Here is a 23,664-nt window from a genome sequence, read left to right on the forward strand (position 1 = left end):
TTATACACTTCAAAGAAAAAGGGGTCGACATCACCTGAATTGTACGTAGCCTGTGCTCAATGGTCATCTAGGTTTCCTTCTCCCTCTGTGCCTCGGCTTCGCCTGGAAGTCACACCTCCGCAGTCGCGGATCTACTCCCTTCTCCCTCTCCGAGTCACTGGAACCTCTTCCTCATCGGCTACTCTCTCCTCTTTAGATTCAAGTTCGTCATCTGTCTTCCCTGGAATAAGTAGTAGCTTTTTCTGCTAACGGCCAGATGCCGCCTATGGTCTAGAAGCAAGTGCCCATATCTAACTCAGACTTTCACTAATATAGAGGTGCATTCTCTCATGGAAATTTCCAGCTCGAAACCTGCCGCCCACCAAATTCCTGTACCTCCCCGTGCCAAGGACACGTTCCCAGCCGGCCGGCCTGATGTAGTGTCTTCGGCAGGGGAAAAATACACTCCTTCGATAAGGGCCGGCCTGAACCGGTTCTCTCCGAGCGAATAACACCCCATAACTAAAACATCACCCTCCCTCTAGAAGTGTCCCAAGCTGCCGGAGCAGAAAGAAAGATGGAGTCTCTCCTGTCTGAGGCCTACCAGGCCTGAATTCAGCACGACTCCATGAAATACCCTCACTATAGGGCAAGTTATCCTCGATGCTAACGAATCTATCCCCTAGGCTATGTATGTAGGCCCTGATCTATGGGTAGGAGCACGGGATTGTGTCAAAGTGTCTAATAGATAGGCCCTATTCACTACTCTAGTCCTTAGACTTGGATGGAAAGAGACTGAAGTCATATTGATTGCTCTACAACACAAGAAGGCCAGGAAAATCAAGCAGTACATTTCACCCTTGACTTCAGTCTATTATACGTACATTTAAACAGAACTAACATCGGTGGAAGAATAATATGAAACAAAACTAACCGATCTATGTCTAGTACCAGATGTGCAGAATTGAAGCAGTGAAGGGATACATTGAATAAAACAACAGATAGAAATCAAAACAGCAATAGCAATCAAAATGCCACCTAATATGTAGCGTAGCATATGCATGTCCGGTAACCAATTAAAGAGCCAGTCAAACCAGCCCTGATCAATGTGTTTTCTAACTTCATCGGTTAAGTCATGCAATTTATCTATGTGTGCACGAATGGATTGTGTATGATCAGATAAGTTAAAACAGCAGAGGCCTTCGAAATCTGAGCAACCATGTCCATGTTTAAGCAAAAGATAATCAATGGCTGCTCTATTTTGCAAAATGGCCCTACGTTCACCCTGGGCGTCTAATAGCAAGTCAGACAAGACTGTAGAAGTATGATTAATAGATTTAACCATCCAGCAAGCCATTTTCCCAATGGATTTGGCATTGTAAACCGCCAAAGCAGGAACACCAATAATTGAAACAGCTAGGCTAAGGTATTCAGACTTGGAATATAAATGCAAAGATGAGTCACAATCCTCCTGTAACATCACTGTATCTCGAAGCACACGAGAGTTGGCATTTGGATGGGAGGAAAACATGAGTAAACTCAGTCTAGTGATGGCACACGGGCCTCCGGAAATGTTTGCAGGGACATATGGCCAGGAAGTATTACCACATGAGAAAAGCCATCCGGCAGGTAGCAACATCGCACGATAGTGACTGGGAGTAACTACCAAACTATTGCAAGTCATATTGTTCTGGACTGAGACACATGTCGTCGGTGTCCTCTGGAAACACAAAGTTCGTTCGTGAGGTGTAAAGGACGTGGCGCCCCTTAACTTGAGGCGTAGGCATTCAGAAATTGCATTAGGATTACATGTAAGAAAGAAGCATAGGTCACCTTGTGTAATATTGTACGTAATTATTTGGGACTGGATGGGGAGTTGCTCATTCGGCAGTTCAGTACACAAAGGACAATATACATGGGTAGCAAAATCACCCAGGATAATATTCGGACGAGCCTTCGAAATGTTAAAGATACCGATTAAAGTCTCCAGCGAGGCGGGGACAGCAACTAGGCAGGTCGCAAGAATATCGTGCACAGATCTCATCGGTGTCAAACAGAAGTGAGGGGCATCAGTTACTCTTTTGGCCAGTAGGGTCCAAAAGTTCGATGATGAATCCCACGCATTGAAGGAACGCAACACTCTGGTTCCCAGTTCATCCCGGGTTGATGGGATCCCTTCTCTCTCGCCGAAGTAGTCCGAAGGGAGTCCAATACCGGCACATCCTGCAGCAACAATCCAAAGAATGATCTGAAAAAGAACCAAATACAGGCATTAATCATTCTCGTAAATAACATTTATCAGCTGGGACAGCTTCCCAGCTATCTTTCCCTGGCCTCATAACCAAAATGGTATTATCCTGACCGGTGGCAATAACCTCTGCTTGTTCAGGGGGAGTCTTAGGCGATTGCACCCAAACCTTGGCCCCAGGGTTATCCGTAGAGCCAAAGCCTTTCTGGCCACGTACAGTTAGCAAAGTTGGGGCAGTGCCTTTCATTATTTCACCACTGAAAACAGGCATAATGAGTAATTGAGCCACTCGGTCAGTACGATGTATCAGCAAGTCAATCCCACTGCTATTTAGCAGAAGTACCTTAATCTCTCCCTGATAGTCGCTGTCGATAACTCCTCCAAGCACCTGGATGCCTTTTACAGCCAGCCCCGATCTAGGGGCGATCAATCCAAAATTCCCCGGTGGTATATGAATACCAACACCGGTAGCAATGATGACCCGATTTTTACTTTCCAGAACGGTGTCATCCATAGCATGCAAGTCTAAACCTGCCGACCCTGGGGTCGCTCTGCATGGAGCCAGAGCTCCGGGAGTAATTTCCCAATACATCACAGTTTCATTGATTACATTAGGCATAGTCTCAACATTTGGGGGAAACAAACGCATAAGCGGAGATTCAGCATTTAAAAAAGGACGATTATTCAGGATCAATAGTGCTTGGGGTAAAAAGTCTCGCCAATTTTTATACTTGTCATCTGTTAACTTTCGTAACTGATCCTTTAGCAGGCCATTCAATCTCTCCACCAGGCCTGAGGCCTGCGGGTAATAGGGTATGTGAAATATCCATTCAATATTATTTTCCACACAGAATTCCTGTACCAATCTTCCACGAAAATGGGATGCATTATCAGATTGAATTTGGAATGGCACACCATAATACATCATAATCAATTCTAATGTTTTTATGGTATTCAATTGGGTGGCTTGCTTACATGGAAGAGCTACCAGCAAGCCACTATATGTATCGACAATTGTGCAAACATATTGACAATTTCTACTCATGGGAAGGGGCCCGATGTAATCAATCTGCCAAATTTGAGCGGGCAGTTTCCCGCGATGTAAATGGCCTCTAACAATTTGGGGTACCTTACGCTGTCTGATATGTTGACAGACGGGACAATGTAAGATAACATTTTTGATTAGATCCAGGGGAATATAAATTCCTCTATCAGCAGCCCACCTGCTAGTGGCCTTCTCTCCAAAGTGTCCTGCCTTCTGGTGTGCCCATTTCGCCAATCCCGCAATATCAGGATCTTGTCTGTCCTCCACTGCCTCAGCAATTTTAGATTTTTCATCTGCAATGTTATGAAAAAATTTGTCAAGGGAGTCTATTGGGGTGTGAGCATCCACATGGAAGATGGTAACAGTACTCTGTGGGAGCATCTCCCAAATCTCTTGCCATAACTCTTTTCCCCACAATTCTTTGGAGTGTAACCTCCAATTATGGGAATGCCAGGTCGGCAACCAAACAGCCAGTCCATTGGCAGTGGACCAGGAATCGGTGAAAATGTGGCATGTGCCGGGTAACTCTTGTTTCAAAACTTGGTAAACAGCGTAAAGCTCGGCAAATTGGCTACTCTTCCCTTCACCAGTTGTGCTCAATAGTTTCTGTGTGATCGGATTATAAGACACCGCCTTCCAGTGCCGTGTCGTTCCAATAAACTTCGCCGACCCATCTGTAAACCAAACATGGTTTCTGTCCTCAGCGGACAAATCATCAAAAGGTCTACCCCACTTGACAGGGGACTCCTGTTCTAAAGGTACGGAACACTCACTCTCAGTCTCAGTCGATGGTGCTTGCGCCACTTGCTCATGTAAAAACGCAACTCCTTTCGGACCCACACGTGCCCTGTCTTGTATGTACCATTTCCATTTAATCACACTCGCCTCCTGAGCATGCCCAATTCGATGAGTTTTATGGTGAACTCAAAACCCACTGCATAATAGGAATTTCAGGACGCAAAAATATGTCATGTCCCAAAGTCAATTGCTCGGTATCCACCAAAGCCCAATAACAAGCAAGTAGCTGTTTCTCAAAGGGTGTATAACGCTCACCAGCATCGGGTAGCTTTTTGGCCCAAAACCCTAACGGTACCTTACTCCTGCCTTGTTTCTGCCATAGACTCCAATTTGCATAAGGACCTTGCACAGACACATTCAAATCCACATCACCATCACGTACAGGCCATAGATCCATAGCATGTTGAATTGCCTCTTTCGCCAGACTAAATGCATCTTGCTGTTGCTTACCCCATTCAAATGCATTCTTTTTACGTGTAATTCGGTACAAAGGGGCCAATATTTGACTCAAATGAGGAATATGCTGGCGCCAAAAACCAAATAAGCCAATGAAGCTCTGGGCTTCCTTCCTATTCCTCGGAACCGAAAAATCAAGAATCTTCTGTTTAACTTGAGGGATCACCTCGCGGTGTCCCTCATGCCAATTAATACCTAAAAATTTTACAGCTTGAGACGGACCTTGTAATTTATCCGGATTGATCTCCCAACCTTTCCCACGCAGACACTCAATGACTCTATCTAATTGTGTCTGAACATCCTCTTGTGTTTCGCCTTGGATCAAAACATCATCAATATAATGACATATCTGAATTTTGGGATGAACTGGTACTTCAGCCAAATGTTCTGCCACCAGCCGGTGACAAATCGTAGGACTATGCACATAGCCCTGAGGAAGACTTCTGAACGTCATCTGACGCCCGTTCCACGTAAAACTGAACTGTTCCTGACACTCAGGGGCAATTGGAATAGAAAAGAAGGCATTAGCAATATCAATGGACGCATACCATGTACCCGGATGTTTTTGGATTCTTTCAATTAAAGTAATGACATCCGGTACTGCAACAGTCAAAGAGGGTGTGTGTTTGTTCAATTCTCGATAATCAACAGTCATGCGCCAAGAATTATCACTCTTACGCACCGGCCAAACAGGATTATTCCAAGCAGAAGTAACTGGAGTTATAACGCCTGCATCAACCAACTCCTGAATGGTGGTACTAATCTCTTCATGACCACCCGGAATGCGATACTGCTTCTGACAAACCACTTTGGTCGCCTGGGGAACTTGTATAGGGGGCATCCTTAAACGACCAACCCGTATAGGTCTGGACGAGATATAATGCGTCGTTCCAAATTGGTAACACCCATCATCAAGATGCAACGTCATTCCCTTCAAAATATCAATTCCAATTATGAATTCTAAGAGTGGCACCACTAATACAGAATATTCCTTTCTAGGGATTCTACCTATTCTCATTTCAAGCAAAGTTTGAACTGCAGGGGTTTCTTTTCCTCCTAATCCGGTAATAGTAAAAGGCTGCCCTGTAAATTTCTTTGATTTTCCATGAATAAGAGTGGCCTCCGCTCCTGTATCAACTAATGCTCGGGCCCTTTGGATATTACGATGTCTCCAATAAATATCAATATCTACATAGGGTCTATTATCTCTGTGAGCCCATCTGTGTACCGGAGCTTGACCTATTTCCTAGTCATTCTTACTGCATTCTGTGTACCAGGACAAATCAGGATAAAGACTCTCACGTTTCTTAGGTATCGATACCTCCTGTTCATATCCATCTCTATTACGAAATGGATTCCTGTCCTCTGCATTGTACTGCGGGTTTCGATCGGCCAAACTGTGTCGATCCTCTCTCCTTCTCAACTCAGGGGATTGATCCCTATCATCTCTACGTCTGCTGTAAGCATGATCATTTCTCCCCCTTTCCTTTTCCCCCTCTCTCTCCCTGTCCCGCTCTCGACGGGGAGACAGATCACGTGCAGGACGCCGATCATCACGACGATCAGAGCGCCCACGGCGATCATCATCACTGCTACCATCAGAACAACCACGATCATACGCAGTCGTTCGAACACGCCGGGCACCCTCCTTCCGATCCAAGCCCCGTTTGCGAAACATCTCCCACAAACGAGCAGTAGTCTCACCATCAATGTCCTCCCGACGCACACCATCAGCCAAAAGACCAGTAAAGATATCACGTCTAGTAAATTTATATTCACCAGGAGTACGAGTGTCAGGCCGGGACTGACGTTCAGGTTTAAACCACTCACCCAACTCACCGAGTTGGCGTACCGATTCCAACACTGTAGACAGTACATTACCAGTCTGGTTAATCAACAAAGTCATCATGACCTGCTTGTAGGCAACAGGAGAAGAGCGAATGATACGATTTCGCACAGAAGAAGTCAACATCCCATCAAGCAACCTGTCAGCAGTGCCCAGAAAAATAGCCGTTTTCATCACTTCTTCCTTAAGACGTTGCGCAGCATCACGCAAGGTATACCATGGCTTGTCATTGACAGGCCAGTCAGATTCAGTAGGATACTTCAAATTACAACCCTCAGTCGCCAATTGGAGCAAAGAAATTTGACCACCACCATTATAGTTACGAAAATGATCTTGCACAGTAGAATCCAAACTCAAAGAACAAAATTTTAAACAATCGCCAGTATCCAACATAATACCAGCAGCGCCTAGTTCATAAAGGCGCACCATCCATGTGAGCAAAGCCTCACCAGCCCGCTGCCGAAAGCGCAGCAAAATGTCACTAATTTCTTGTTGGGTAAAATCTTCTAAACAGTCTAAAGAAATACCCTGCGGAGCATTGGGAGACTGCTGCAACTTCCGACGAAAAACCGGATGCGCAGAGACTACGGGACGAGCATCACAAGGAGCTCGAGCAGTACTAGTAGAGGGACAATCAGTGTAAGAAGCATCGATGCCGCCCGAAGAGCGAGCGTAATCACGGGGTGCACCATCAGAGGTGCGAGAAGCAGACTTACATTCATGACGGGAACGAGAAGACTCGTGCTTGACAGACTCCTCACCCGAGGAACAAGACGTAGTCGAGTCCCAGATATTACCATCCCATTCATCAGGGTTCCAATCTAGTCCAGCTTTCGCCACGACCAGACGCACCTTACGCGTCGAAACTCGACCACGCCTGTTCTTGTACTTATAACGAGCAATCCGCACAGCCGCCCTTTCGGCAACCGTTTGATAAGTGTCAAGTTTGTCAGAAAGCAACTTATTTTGACACCGCAATAAAGTATTAGAATTCTGAATCTCAACAAAGTGTGCCTCCACATCCTTAAGAGAGATCTGCAATTTCAACAATCTCTCATGCAGAATCCGATACGCAGACAGAATAACCCAACCTCTGCGCCCCAAAGCGGGAACCTCCTCACCCTTCAATACAGGTGCCGTCTGCAAACAAGTAATCACGTCAGCCGGTTCCGCTGACTCCAAAGAAGAGTTCCAATTTTCACTCAGACCAGTAGAGTCAGCCCACTCACGGGCTAAGGCTCCATAAGGCGTTGAATCCCATCCGGGAATATCAACGGACAATTTAAGAGTAGATTTAGATTTCTTAGAAAACATCGCGAAAAAGAAAGAAAAATAAACGCAGAGAAAGAGAAGGAAAAAAAAAGGAAGAGAGAAAGAAAGAGAGAAAAAAAAAACTATACACGCAAATATATAAAAAAGAAAACCACGCACACGCTGAAAGCAAACACAAGACAAAGACAACGCACACAGGTTTCGTAAACAGTTCGTGACGCCAAATGTTCTGCTTGGGTTTTCAGATCGGGTAGAACCCGCTCTACAGAGCCCTCCTGACCCAAACCAGAACGTTACCCCCTCCCTAGGGCCTTTTTACACCTAAATGACCACATATATATGTACCACCTAAGGACAGGGAATTCTTATTATATATATATATATATATATATATATATCAAGACCTCACAGCCTCGCGATCTCAGCAACCACAGTCTCGCGGCCTTCAGCAGACCCAGAATCTCCTACCCAGACGGCAGCAACACACACAGTCTCGCGGCCTCAGTCAGACCCAGAATCTCCTACCCAGCCGGCAGCAACACACACAGTCTCGCGGCCTCAGTCAGACCCAGAATCTCCTACCCAGACGGCAGCAACACACACACAGTCTCGCGGCCTCAGTCAGACCCAGAATCTCCTACCCAGACGGCAGCAACACACACAGTCTCGCGGCCTCAGTCAGACCCAGAATCTCCTACCCAGCCGGCAGCAACACACACAGTCTCGCGGCCTCAGGCAGACCCAGAATCTCCTACCCAGACGGCAGCAACACACACAGTCTCGCGGCCTCAGTCAGACCCAGAATCTCCTACCCAGCCGGCAGCAACACACACAGTCTCGCGGCCTCAGGCAGACCCAGAATCTCCTACCCAGACGGCAGCAACACACATAGTCTCGCGGCCTCAGTCAGACCCAGAATCTCCTACCCAGACGGCAGCAACACACACAGTCTCGCGGCCTCAGTCAGACCCAGAATCTCCTACCCAGCCGGCAGCAACACACATAGTCTCGCGGCCTCAGTCAGACCCAGAATCTCCTACCTAGACGGCAGCAACACACATAGTCTCGCGGCCTCAGTCAGACCCAGAATCTCCTACCAGACGGCAGCCTTAGCACGAGCTCATCCTATTATCACCGTACAGGGGAATCGGGATTACTATATATCGGATCACACAAAGACTATTAGTTGAGCACAACCTGTTCTCTAGTTCGAGGGGCTCGTTTCCCCCTCATCCAGTTACCACTTACCTGACCAGGATTAACCTCTGTTCATGTTGAGTTAACTCTGACTAAAAGAATAGGCTATCCTCCTATACAAAAATACACAACACATGCTAACTCACGACAAGCTAAATACTTTATTTAAATGCCACATGCACATTCGCAGAATACATTATATATATATATAACCTGCAAGGAAAGTGAAAGGTTAAGTTATACACTTCAAAGAAAAAGGGGTCGACATCACCTGAATTGTACGTAGCCTGTGCTCAATGGTCATCTAGGTTCCCTTCTCCCTCTGTGCCTCGGCTTCGCCTGGAAGTCACACCTCCGCAGTCGCGGATCTACTCCCTTCTCCCTCTCCGAGTCACTGGAACCTCTTCCTCATCGGCTACTCTCTCCTCTTTAGATTCAAGTTCGTCATCTGTCTTCCCTGGAATAAGTAGTAGCTTTTTCTGCTAACGGCCAGATGCCGCCTATGGTCTAGAAGCAAGTGCCCATATCTAACTCAGACTTTCACTAATATAGAGGTGCATTCTCTCATGGAAATTTCCAGCTCGAAACCTGCCGCCCACCAAATTCCTGTACCTCCCCGTGCCAAGGACACGTTCCCAGCCGGCCGGCCTGATGTAGTGTCTTCGGCAGGGGAAAAATACACTCCTTCGATAAGGGCCGGCCTGAACCGGTTCTCTCCGAGCGAATAACACCCCATAACTAAAACATCACCCTCCCTCTAGAAGTGTCCCAAGCTGCCGGAGCAGAAAGAAAGATGGAGTCTCTCCTGTCTGAGGCCTACCAGGCCTGAATTCAGCACGACTCCATGAAATACCCTCACTATAGGGCAAGTTATCCTCGATGCTAACAAATCTATCCCCTAGGCTATGTATGTAGGCCCTGATCTATGGGTAGGAGCACGGGATTGTGTCAAAGTGTCTAATAGATAGGCCCTATTCACTACTCTAGTCCTTAGACTTGGATGGAAAGAGACTGAAGTCATATTGATTGCTCTACAACACAAGAAGGCCAGGAAAATCAAGCAGTACAACATAACAAGTGGCAAAGCCAGGTCCATGTAGCAGATAAGCCAGAGAAGTTTTTTATTATCCTAAATTTGAATAGTGAAACAGAAATAGACAATTACAGTCAATGGGCTCCCCACTACAGAGGCCAAATAGTTGATTACACCACTTTGATGTGGGGTAGGGGCTTAGGCTTTCTATCCTAGACTCAATATTTATATATTTTTTTTATGACTGACTAGAAAAGGCCTGGGAGGGGAGAAACCTAAGAGCCCTGCACAATCTCCACGGTATGGGCAACAGTGCTGAGGAGCGGTGGAACACCTGAGATTTGTCTGACAAAAAAATCGGAAAGGCAGTCCAAGGCTAGCCCTTGAACACGAAGCTCATATAGTATTTTGAAACCAATTCGATACCCGACGAGTCAGAATAGATTAGAATCTGTGCTCTAGACTGCTTCTATTCCATGTTGTACTGAAGATCGTCCATGACTGAGGTGACAACTAAGTCTGTTCCCAGACCAGGGTAAAAGCATGCCTGTAAAAGTTGAAGCAATAGATTGCTCTGAACAGCATTTTGAAATTTTGCAATCAATAATATACCAGGAAATGGCAGCAAATATATATGTAATCACACAAAGGCTCCACACCGTGTGGAGAAGGGAACAGGAGGCATGGGGTTCTAGGAGCTAGCGGCCTCCATTGCTAAATGTTTACCACAGAAAGCTGCTCCTAGTGAAGTGTGACCCTACTACAGATATAAACCTATTGTGAGTTGGGACATCTCACAAAAAGTGACAGACTGGTCTCACACACCACCTGGTGTCATGCTTCATCATCGGCCAGTCCTCGCCCTCCAAAACCTTCGTTTGATGGAGGGCGGGCATACACCTGGAGACAGGGATGCACTTCTAAACTAAAGAGTGGGGGCCCGTGAAATGGTTTGTGAAGTTAAAAATCATTATAGTTACCAGAAAGTAAATTTTAATGTGGCCAATAACTATATGATACTAAAAGCAAGGGACGGTGGGTGGGGTGTTTAGTGTCCCCTAACCGTCTCGTGAAAGGTCGACATGTTTCTGCCTAAGCGGCCCGAGCGGGTCCAGGGCATTCATCAGGACCTAAATTAGGAATGGGGCTCCGTTCTTACCAACAGGTAGCAAGAAAGTACCACTATGCGGGTGTGGCAAAGGCCGTACTCCGCTTCCTGAAGGGCTTCCAACCGTCAAGCCCAAGTTCGAACAACTACTTGCCACATGGGGGGAGGGGAGGGAATCTCCTGTTCATTTGTCTCAGGATTGGAATCCCACGTTAACCTACGTGGTTGCTCCCGGTCCTCCCGAATATATATGGCAAAAATCTTCTGCATCCTCTGAGGTGGGAATAGGTTTCCACACTAGCGGGAGGGCAATTAATAAATTCATTTGAGAAGGCATGATGCTAGAAGTCAGTAAAGAATGTACAACCTGTCACAGCAAAGGGCTTACTGTTTTCTTTACTGATAAAAACTTTTTGAGCTCAGCAAGGTTGAGAGGGCGACTCTGAAAAACGTATTGGATAACTGTTTATTAAGATCATCAACTCAATAGTTGGAGGATGCCCCTAAAGTTTTAAAGAATTCATTATATTTATTTTCTGGGTTCGCAAAATCTTGTTTTTGCTAAGCACATAAGATGTGAGTATTTCCTAAAATGGCTTAAATTGAATTTGTACAACACTGGTCTAGATTTATCCCCCTTGTATTTTAGTGCTGAAAGAGAGATTTGTCCTTAAAAGCCTTCGTAAACTATCTACTTTGTTGATGTTAAGGTTTAACTCTCTTATCGGGGAGAGATGCTAATTCATCAAAAGCTCCTGTGACCGAAAGTATAAGGCAAACCACTAGGTCATTAAGTGTCAAGAATGACATTTATCCTGCTAGTGTGTTTGCTAATACCTGAATTTAAAGCATGAGATAACACTTTATTTAGGAATGAGAGGTAGAATCTAAAAAAAAAATATTTGTCATAAGATAAAATAAAATATTAGTCAGTGGCAAGGTGATGGAAAAGCCTCTACCACCTGCAAAGATGTACTATAAATAAAGTTGATAATATATACAGCACAATGAGATTGTCCTTTTACTCCTTGTATAAGAATCAAGACCACCATGTATTCACATTATTTTTTACACTGCATGCGTCCTCCACTCCAAAATCACCAAGAGCTAACAATTCATTAAATAGGGATGAACAATGAATCTGACAATCTCTATCCACTTAAACATTCAGTTGACACATATAATGCTCAACAGAGAAAATATTGCTTATTTTCAGTAATGTAGAGAGCTGAAAAGAAAATACTATTATTTCTGAACCATACAATTATGCCAACAAAGAAGGAGAGATGGGGATTCATAGAAAATATACTAGCCACTAGCAGGCATGGGAACATAAGATATAACTGAGGGAAATAGTTCTAAGAGCAGCCCTCCTTCAGAAACTAAAGTGCTTATGGAACTGGGAGCATGTTCATCCCATGGACTTAGAGGGGTGCCATGTTTTCTGCATGCTACTGGCAAACAGTCCATTTGCCCACTGCTCGCCATCGGTAATTAAATGGCCTCGGCAACTGGCCTCAAATGGCAGAAGAAAAGACCGCTTCCCTCTAGGCCAAAGAGAAATAGCAAGCTAAAAACAAACTGTCATATAAAAGCAGCTTGCATGACAAAGATATAAAAAATTTGCAGAAAGACTGAAAGCCTTCCTTAGGGGAGTACAAGAAAATAAAAAGGAATGGGAAATTAAATTCATTAACGTAACTAGTACAGATGTCCAGGCACATGTCCTCTCAGCAGTAAATAGAATGGAACCAAAAATACTGACCTTTGAAAAACAATATTTTGCACTGTCCGAATACCCTTTGACTTCTATTTTGCTTGTGCAAAATGAGGGGATGTATATGCCTTCTCTTGATCTTCCTAAAATGTCCAATCCCCACTGCCTTTTTGATACAAAGTGTTAGTTGTGACTTCTACAGAACCAGCTTAATAAATGGAATTCAAGTGAAACACTTACCAGAAGTGCCATCCTGGTGTGAATATAATTCTAATCGGACAAAGCTTTGGGTGTAAGCTTAGTGCTGAGATGGGAAGTTTCCCCAGACCCATCTTTGCAATATCGCTCATAAGAATTCTTTAGAGTAAGAGATTGATCTTCAGTGGAAGTAAGATGCTGTTCATAAGATCCTTAGTGGCAAGATAAATATTGCTAAAGGCTTCAAAAGGAATAGTTCTATGATGGCCCTTGCTATGTGAGAAGAAGACTAGCCAAAAAACATGTTGTGTAAAAGCAGTAATAATTGAGGTGCAGCAGCAAGGAAAGGACAGCTCGGTGAGGCCTTGTGTAGTATGGTAGGTTGGTTGTCTACTTTTCAGAAGGTACTTCAGTCTAGTGATGAGCATGCTGCACATGGGGAAAAATGCTCTGTAATATCATTGAAGATAGGGAAGAAAACTCCATGGCACTAAAAGATATTTGCAAACCCATTTGACCTGACCCTGAAAAAATAATAGCTTGGACAGCAGTTGAAGTAGACACTGCTGCCAGGTGCTAGGCAAAAGTTGAATAAAATGCGTGTGTTTATATTGTAATGGTTCGAAACCCAAGGAATCAAATCTGCTGGAGTGGCTGGGCATTTTGCATTTTACCCATGAAGAAAAATAATTGGGAGCTCACTAATGGGGATTTAGAATGGCTTACAGTGCTTCGTTGGAACCTCAGTATCCTTTCGCCAGGCATCCTTTATACATCCTCTCTTTTAAACAATATGCTTGTGACCGATATCTGTGAAGAGGAACACTGCCTAAATGAGCCAGATGTTCTACAGTTACAAGACTACAGCTTAGGGAAGTGTGAATGGTTAAAACCCATATTGATGTTTTGGGTACACATCACAACAAGATTGGCTGTACAATGACCATAACAAATGGCAGGTCTTGTTTTTGATTCAGTTATACAACATGCCAGAGTGCCCTGGTTGAATCTGTGCATATTGAGTGATTAGCAGAGAATTCCTGGCAATTTTGTACAGGTGTTATTTTTCTGTCTTAGTTGGTTGGATGTACAACACCTTGTCTCTTGTACCTCAAATTCCAGTATGTTTTTCCGAGTACTAAAGATGTGAACATTCTGCCATATTGCATGTAGATAAAGTACCTACTAAAGTACTGACCGGAGATGTATTCTCGATAGATGGGACAGAGTGACCATAATTGTTTATGTTTTGTTTATTAACACAATCATCACTTTGCACAAATGTAGACTGTTCCTTTCCGAAACAGTTATCCACAAGCATTGTAGATCAGATGCAGTGATCTGCATTTATGAGTGCGAAAAGATTGACTTTCTAATAGAATACAAGCCTTCGGTCCTGACTACCATGATGAGATCTGGAGGACAGACATAATAAAGTCATTGAAAGGAACCACACACGGAAAAGCCAATGGCTCAGTCACATGCAGAAAATGGAACTGGAACAATGAAGTGCATCCAGGAATTGTGCACATGAAAAGGTGGCCTGGATTGTAGTATGTTGGACAAACACTGATTTGGATATGGAGATTTGAGTGTACTTTCCCAGAAGATGTCTCCAAATTAATCATTTACTGCTGCAGCCATTTTCAAATGGCTGGCTGAGGTGCAGCTCAAATATAATGAAGAAAATCGGAGGTTCTGCTCTTTGGTAAATTCCCGCTTAATTTTAGAGAGCAGCTCTGGCCCCCTGAGTTTCCTTCACCCACCTCATCAGGGAATGCAGCAAAAAACTTGGGGGTTTGGTTTGACGAACGTCTTTCCTTCTCGACACACATCAACAAGCTGGCTGGATGTTGTTTTGGCCTGCTTAAAACCCTCAGAAGATTTTCCCCCCTCCTCCCTCTAGCAGTGAGGAAAACTGTTGCCTGTGCGCTGATCTTGTCGAGGTTGGACTATGCGAATGCCCTCTATGCTGGTGTGCCTGGGTACCTGCTGAAAAAACTGCAGGTGATTCAGAATACAGCAGCTATACTTTTGTTGGGCATTCCGGCTAGAAACAGTGTCCGGCAACAGCTACGTTCCCTTCACTGGCACCCCATGTTGGAGCGAGTTAAATTTAAATCCTTGATTTTGGCCCACTGCGCCCTGCATGATCATGGTGCTCTCTATTTACAGAGGCGTTTTTCTTTTTATGTTCCTCCACGTCCTTTGCGGTCCTCGCCCCTTTGCTATGCTCTGATCCCTCGCTTTAAGTTTCAGAGAATAGGGGTGTAGGAGAGTAGGGTCTGCTATCCTATGGTCACCCCAAATTTTTGCTTTTTGCTTCACTGGTTTTTGACATATTGAGGCTGTGGGCCTGCTAATCAGACCCCCAGCCTGCTGTTCTCTCTAACTAAATTGCCACTATGCACCCTAGGTGCATAACCAATTGGAAGTGGATCACCCTGTGAGCCCCTGTACCAGTGTACACTAGGTACCCAGGGCATTGGTGTATCTAAGGCCTACCAGGGGCTGAAGCATGTATTGTGCCACCCCTGGCCTGGCCTAACAAATTTGACACAACTGGCTGATCTCTCAGCAGGGGTAAGTTGGTGTAACCACCTCTTACTTAGGTGTAGTATACCTATACCTAACCTTAAATGGGACACATGTTAACCTATAAGTCACTCCTATGGCAGGCCTTAACAATCCTGAAGGCAGAGTGCTTGGTTCCATGTGAGATGGTGCTCTGGCATGAGCTGAGCCTGTCTGCAGTGGTCGGAACAACTTCCTTCTACCGTTTCCAGATATCGTCATACCATATACTCTTAAGTGCATTATGAACCTCGCGGTTAAGTGCTATCTTTGGTTTGGCTTTATCAAAACATGTCGAGTAAGGTGTCATACGAATTGGAATACTAACCCCTCGCCAATTCTGGCGACGGGGTTAGCATTCCACCCTTCTAGAGGGACACGACATGTACAGTACCTGAAACCCGGGTAAAATCAGACATAGCCTCAGCTCCACAAAATGGATGCTGCCACCACAGACACAAGTCTGCCCTCCTGCTGCTGGGAGTCCTTCCAGCTTGGGAGACGTGTACAAAGGGTTTCCTGACAGGGGAGGTGCGAGCACCACCCCAGACAGGATTTTGTGTATTGGTCAGGTAGGGCTTGAAAGAAACCAGACATGCCTGAGGCTCACAAGGAGCCTCGGTGCATATGCCAGTTCAAACCGGTCCTGGGGCACACCAGCCCCGGACCTGGGGCGAGCTGGACAAAGGATTGGGGGTGTAACCACCCCCCTTCCTGGTCCCACCCTTAGGGAGGGACCTAGCAGGTAGTCCGGCCCCTAGAATCCGCTTAAAGGTAGGAGCTGTGTCCTAAGACTTCAGACATCCTGGTATCAACTTAACAACAAGAAGAAGACGGGAACTTCGACGCTCTGCTGCACAGAGGACTGAAGGAAATCTCCCCTATGGTCAGGGAGTGACCATCTTGCTAACGCAAGCACCAACCAGCTATTCGACGTCTGCTTTGCCGGAGCCCGAGCCCAGAGCCCGACAAGACCTGGACCTCCAGACCTCTCACCGCCTGATCCACAGTTCCTGAGAAGAAGGAACCCGTGGAGGCACCGAGACACGTGGAGCCAGCCATCTTGGAAGACCGACGACAAGCTGCCAGCGCAACGACAGAGGCTCCCTCCAAGTTGTGCTTTGGGTCCTGAGAAGCCCAACACCCGAGCAGCATCTGCACCAAAGGTGAACCCTCCAGCATCTGCACGATCTGCGTGGGGCCCCTCTGCACTTTGCATCTATACGCGCCTACCCGGTCCCTGGCCCGTTGGCTAGTGGCCATTTTGGCGACCTATTTGAAAATCAACGACGCTGGTCTGGTTGCTCCAGACTGGCCCTAGCTGCTCTCCAAAAGAGCAGCTCCTCTGACCTTGCTGGTCAGAACAATCAGCTTTCTTGAACTTCCACGACTCCTGCCTTTGCCAAGGCTTGTTTGCTTCTTTCGAGTCGCCGACACCGCCGACAGCGAGAGCCTGCGTGGGACAGCTCGTGACTCGACTCCTGGACGTCGTCGACCTTCAGGGACCACGTGGCTGCGGAGACAAGCTACACCTAACCACCTGTTTGCACCCGACATCGCCTGGTACCTACCTGGTGCCACGCCGGTCACTGGCTAGTGACTGTGAACACTGTCCCCTCTGCTTTCAGGTCTTCTACAACTCCGATCCACCCTTGGATCCAACGCAGCTCTTCTGGACCGACCGCCTGCAGCATCTTTGTCATCAGGCTCCATTGAATCGATAGAAGAAACCCGACGCACTTCGAGACCTATGCACCCGCTTCCTGTGGGTGAGGTAAAGCTGGCACTCCGGTGCCCAAGTGTAGAGAATCATCTCTAGTGTCTGTGTTTCAAATCTTAAGATCGTAGTCCACCCAGAAGATCATTTTTGCAGTAACTTTCTAACTTTTACGCACCCATTGAAAACCTATGGGAGCACGCGTGTGACTTTCCTCACTGCACGCGCAACCCGTGGACCTCCTGGTCACTAACTGAAGTTAGCTCCTTGTAGGCCCAGCGATTCTAGAGGCCCTAGGCCTTGTCCCTTTCCTGTTCGTGGTACTTATACCACTATTTTAGTATATGTTTGAGTGGCCACCAGGGCCCATCCATATAAAGTGCAACTTCTGTATATTATAACATTGTCTTGTTTAACGATTTGTGCTCCTGTGCTCATAAAGAGTCTAGGGGATAGTTTGAGAAATAAATACATATATATTTTCAATATATATCTGTGTGGTGTCCTTTCATTGGTATAAAGGGGGGTTGCATTTGGTAAAACAGCCTGCTTAACACGCTTTAACGAGTTTAGCCTCAAAGACTGCTTAGCCTCTGCTACCACTAGGGCAGCTAGTCCGAAAAGGTTGACTTACAACCACACCATAAGGGTTGCTTGGCATGGTACAGGGTGGTCACTTTAACTAGTGAACATCATATACCAGGCCAACTTCTCACAAGGGGGCAGTTCTTTTACGGTGAAGGCGGCGGCTGCCTGGAACGCCCTTCCTCTTGCTTTACACACTATCCAGGACCCTGCTGTGTTCAGGAGGAAACTGAAAACTCATCTGTTCTCCTGCTAGTACTCCATCTTCTCCCCCGCTAGCCTCCGCGCCGGGATACTCATGAGTAGCTGTGCACGCTACAAATTTATGTAACATAACATAACAGAGATTGGTGCGTCCAAACTAATTGGATAGGCTACATGTCTACTTCACTTTGCTGAGCAATGGATAATTCTTCCCTGAACTAATGAAAGCATTGATTTATTTCCCATGTTCATCATAATTGCAGCAACAACCATAGCATTATTAGATCACATTAGTCTTCTCAGATGGTTTCTAACTGGCTAGGACATTAACTCATGACCAAGAAACTTCACTGATATCTCCAGGAGCTTAGAATGATTAAAGAAACAATTGTATGACTTTCATTCAACCTACCATGACTTTTTAGTTTAATGGTCAGTGCAAGCTTAGAGGGAGTTTTTAAGATAACTGAGAAGTCAAAAGGAAGCGGTCCGTTTCTTTGGGATTTTATAATTGCAGAAATAAACCATGTGCTATATTACAGGAAGATGTTTGGAATACCTCTTTGCATAACAGTGGATGTATCCAAGCACCTATTAAGGAGAGGTGAAGTAGATGTTCTCTGTGTTTTGTGTGGCACAGCTTCCTGAGTGTTGGCCAGGAAGAGGTGCTGACTAGACGAGACGTAATTCTTGATGACGCAGCCATGCGCATGTACACATTTGATAAAAACATGACCTGTCCATGGATGATCAAGCATATTGTAGAAGCTGAAGAGTAGCATCAAGAAACTCATCCTTTCCTTCTTGTAGTGGAATTGATGTATCATTTAACAGGTTCTGTGAGTAATCTTCTTTTTCAACTGTGGCTCAGAATGCTCTCAAGTGAAGACTCCTGAACATCAGAGAGCATAAACAAGTAGAAGTGACCCCACTGAGGGACTCTCCAGTGGCAAATAAGTTGGAACTCCACTATATTTGCTTCAGTGGTGCTGAGATTTCTCTGTTCTTTTCTGCGGGTGCATGCCCTTCTGTGCTTCTTGCTGGTGAGAGTGCTGGCATTTCCTCAAGCTGCAGGGCTTGGAGGTGAGCAGAGGCGACCTATTGACTGGCATGGCGTTTTAAGGGAGCTAGTTTCTTTCTGTGCTGGTTTCATAGCTTTTGATGCTTTGCTGTTTTAGTTTCTTAGGTGCCGGTCTTTCCCTGCATGCTACTCACAACAGCTTTGAATTTTGTGACTGTGGATTGTATTTCTATTTTGATCTAAATATACAACCTTTTTCCTTCAACAGCTTAACAGTCCACCAAAGGGCACCAAACCCTCTGCAGGCAAACCAGTTAAACGGCCAACCAAGTTCGGACAAGATGGTAAGAGCAGTTTCTTACAGCAAAGTGGTACAGTAACCATAGCGCACCCTACATGTCATGCATTTGTTTGGTAGACTCTACTGTGTTATTTCCCTGTTGAAATGACACTATGTATACTCGCAAGCCAGTTCTGTGTTTTTCTGTGGGTCTGCTGATGATTTATTCATTTGCACTATTTTCTTCCTGTGTTGCAGTAGGTCTACAATAGGGAGGTTCTAAGCCATACATCTTTCTATATGTGATCTGTATTTTTAAATCTCCGTGAGATACAAATCCAATGTGCAGCCTAAAATGTTGGGAATTTTTAAACCAGTGAAAATAATAAAACACTTGGGGGTTTTCATTGAGCCTTTTCAATGCAGGTAAGTAGTATTTGAATTTGAGATTTCATCACAACCTGTGATACAATTTACACCTTTTGGTCAAATCGTGCATTGTTTTTTACTAGAAAACAAAGGTTCTCCATTATGGGAGCTTTCTTAATATTCACAAGTACCGCATATCTTCATCGTCTTTTAAAGAGATAAAAATATGTAATAATATATATTTAACCCTTCACTGCTGTGGTGTTTGTTTACTTCTGTGCCTGAGTTTTTTTTTTTTAAACAATCGTCAGTAGTATTGTTCAAGACCATGTAACTCTTTGGTCTGTATGTACACGCTCACAAATGATGTTACTTTTTTGGGCACATTCAGGGCTGTATATTGGCGCAAACCCTGCATCAGTACTTTCCTGCAGCCTGTAATATAACAGAAAGGTGGAGATATTTTCATTTTTGTGAAACAGTTGCTCACTATTTTGTTGCATCTCTCACATGGACAAATAGAAATCCCAAATCTCTAACCAACGGAATATTGCCCTGAATGTCTGTAGTCCAGTAATCCAGTAATCCCAAATATCTGTGGATTTTTCTCAGGAATGTAGTCTACACTTCCATAACATAGTATTAGTGCAGATCACGAAATTGTGGCAGAATCATTGTTTATGCACTGTTCATTTGGTGACCTATATCAAACTAGCGACTATATGGAAACTATAGAAACTCTATATTTCCTACTTCTATACGAACTAAGGAATCCATTGTTGCAACCCAGACCTTCTCTGCCCTAACTGGCTGGTGAGTAGAGCACTCTGAACATGACGTTTGTCAGATTTTTGGAATTATTTTGTCATGGTGGTAAATCTTTCCAGTCTCTCCCTCGCACAGGTTCATGTCCCTGCCAAGGCTTGACCCCAATTTTGTTCCTATGGATCTCCTGAGTGTGCAGGTACCTCATATGTGTTGGTTTTCAATGGCTCCAGGATGCCAATTAGACTATAAAGTGGGTGAAGTGAATTTTGGAAAGATGGAAAGCAACTGCAAATAAAATGCTACTTTAGGGTACATGAATTTTAGTCTTGGATATCTGAACTAAATGGAAACATACTGCATCCATTTATTTTTACCACCTGCACGTCCTAAGGTTTGTATCACTGGGTAACCTCATCTCTCATGCTTAATGACTGGCCTGTAGATTTCACTGAACCTAACACTTGACAGTTTTGTAGCTTTTCTTTCCAAAACACTGTAATTACCTCCAGTCTCCATCTTAAGTATTGCGGTACCAGATATGTATGGGTTTTCTATGTATTTAGAATGCCAAGGGCAATGAACAGCCTGCAGTACATTTTGGAAATTTGGAAAGCAGCTATAAGAGAAATGTAGTTTTAGTTTATTTGTATTTTGGACACAGATATCACATGGACACTATTCCACAACTGTATATTTGTAATATCTTCACATCATGAAGTTACTATCGTTGAATGCAGGCCCACCCTTACTCTGATGGGCTGGCCGGGACAAGATGCTGAACAAGGCATTTGTCAGGTTTTCTATATTTTTTCCAAATACATGGTAGTTTCATTCAATTATCTCAAGCAGGACATAGCCCTCCTATGGCATGACCTTATTTGTGTTGCTCAGGGTCTTCTGAGTGTGGGATTATCAGACAGGGTGGGTTTCCATGTTGTGAGTAGGGATCCATCGACACACTAGACATGTTTTTGGAGATTCAATGCGTGATGTTTCTTCGAGTTGGGCGGTATTCCAGAGGAACCTAACAATCCAAGAGATTTATGAAATCTAGAGACACTGAGAAACCTAGTACAAAGGTACATTATACTTAATAAAAACCATCTACAAATACAGAATCTTTATGCATACATAACCCACCCACAGTACATAGTGCTGTACAATTATATTTACATTCATATCCGTCCACTAAGCATCCAAAGATACACTATCCATTGTCATAAGGTACAAACACATTTGTTCCATCAAGTTAAAGTATAGATTTAAAAAATGAGCATAATACTAAGACTACGGCTCAGCAGGTTAGGCTAACTTTACTAAAATGATAAAAGGTCTCGGCCCATAGAGCATATGTGTCAAAATACATGATTCCAAAATGCCATTATAACCGTTTAGGTAATACATCATAAAACACTGTGTCCCATTACAATCATAAAATTTTATATTCAAAATTCTGTAGTCATGTATTCCCATGTGGGAAAAAAAGGGAATCCCTCCTACTGACCAGACGTTAGTGTGAAAGGTTGGTACAGGGGGGTGGTCAGCCTAGATGAATCTAGTTAAGATATTCACATTTTTTGTCCTTGATGTCTTTCTATAGTTTTGTCACTGGCCTCTGTAGGATGAAAATCCTTGTTTGTAGCTGTCGTGACTAGAGGAATATAGGGCCATCCATGACCTCCACATTGCACGAAACCCCCTTGAAACACATTGAACCGTCTGGAGCCACAAAATACTGTCAAAGCATGTCATCTTAATTGTAAGGCTCTAAAGTAATGAACTCCATTCGTATTAGTCTGGATACTCCGTAAAGGTATTGCCCACATACTTGTCAAACAGGGTCAACCCATTGAATAGTATATTTAGCATTTTTGCTCGAATATTTGGACAAAAAGACATAGAGCGGAGTTATCCCGGTCACTGGAGCACCAAAGCTCCTGCTAGCTGCTGAAATCCTGCGTTGACAACATCATCTATAACTGCATCAGTGACATCGGCTGCCGCATTGGCTCCCTCCTTCACTATACCCTTGTCTTCCTCTCGTCTGTCTTCCAGTATTAAAGTGGCGTGATGTCATACCACATTTGGTAATCATAATGGCTAAGCATGGCCAAATCGTTGGTCACCTCAATGAAGGTTTCCACCATAGAACAGACCCTGCGGCCTGGGTTGTGTATTCTTTGACCATCTCTGTCTGGAGGTGCTATGGGGATTTTTAGACCCCCCGTTACAATAACTGTATCAGGTTTGAGTGGCCCCACTGCTTGCACTGTAGCATATGTCTGCATTAGTTTGAGGCCCACAACCATAAAAAGTCCAAAATTGGCATCAACTTTGATGTGTTCCGTGGCTGATTTTAAAGTAATAAAGAAAGCACTATGCCACTAAAGTCATGGGAAGTTTTTTTTTTTTTTTTTTTTAGAAGGTCTCCCTTAGGAGTGTTGGCGATGTCATCCGGATAAGACTGGTTGGTCAGGCTTTTTGTCACCTTCTTGTGGCACAATATAGTTCTCCCACTCCTCTTCATGCTCTTCGACTTAACCTTCTTTGCCTTCTGGGAGTTTGGCTTTTTCCTCTACAAATGAGAACTAGTCAGAATTAGAGATAACCTCCTCACCCACATCAATAGGCACTGGTCGAACAAGATGTGGGGCTTTAACAGATGTCAATGGGCATGAAGGTGAGCTTTGGCAAGTTGAAGGTGGGGGAAGCGATGGTGGCGATTGTGCGCATGGAGAAGTTGATAGCTCCAATGGTCAAGGTAGTGGTCTGAATGAAAGATGAACAGGATGTTGTTGAGGGAACAGCTTGTGAAAGGTGTACATCATTTGCTACAGAGAAGAGATGAATGCAGTGGGCACTTGCACTATCTGGGCCTCCCTGTAGAAGAACCGTGAACCACAGTGCTTGAAACTCCTTTGAGGTATCTCGGCTGCAAATGTTTGAGGATGGTACTCATCCTCATGGCACCCTTCCTCCTCATGAGCCTTGTTTCAAAATTGCTGTATGTTGCGGACATCGAGATGCGCAGGGCTGTATACCATATTTGAGTCTTGCTCTTGATCTCTGGTGTCTGTTTCTAATTCTTAACCCAGAATTTAAGAATGTAGCTAAGCTGAAACACATATGCATAAAAGTCTATATTTTCATTATCAACGGGGTCATTGTCGACTAGGTGGGCAGTGCCATTGACGATGAAGGTAGAGTGTTTGCTGTCAACAGTGTTGACGGTAATGGGACCTTTGTCGA

The 23,664-nt window shown here is 44.6% G+C and overlaps 1 protein-coding gene across 10 annotated transcripts in view; it reads left to right on the top strand.

Annotated features, from left to right (window-relative positions):
• The window catches only part of IFT54 (intraflagellar transport 54), a 543,753-nt gene that overhangs the window by 270,655 nt on the left and 249,434 nt on the right, over positions 1-23,664 (top strand). For 8 of the 10 annotated variants that reach the window (XM_085645123.1, XM_085645125.1, XM_085645128.1 and 5 more), the window contains one exon: positions 19,267-19,342. In XM_085645123.1, the coding sequence (XP_085501249.1) occupies positions 19,267-19,342 (76 nt within the window). Of the gene's footprint in view, positions 1-19,266; positions 19,370-23,664 lie in introns of all 10 variants that reach the window. The other 2 variants (XM_085645129.1, XM_085645127.1) reach the window with 1 other exon arrangement.

Source organism: Triturus cristatus, chromosome 3_1, assembly GCF_964204655.1.
Source record: "Triturus cristatus chromosome 3_1, aTriCri1.1, whole genome shotgun sequence".
Taxonomy (NCBI): domain Eukaryota; kingdom Metazoa; phylum Chordata; class Amphibia; order Caudata; family Salamandridae; genus Triturus; species Triturus cristatus.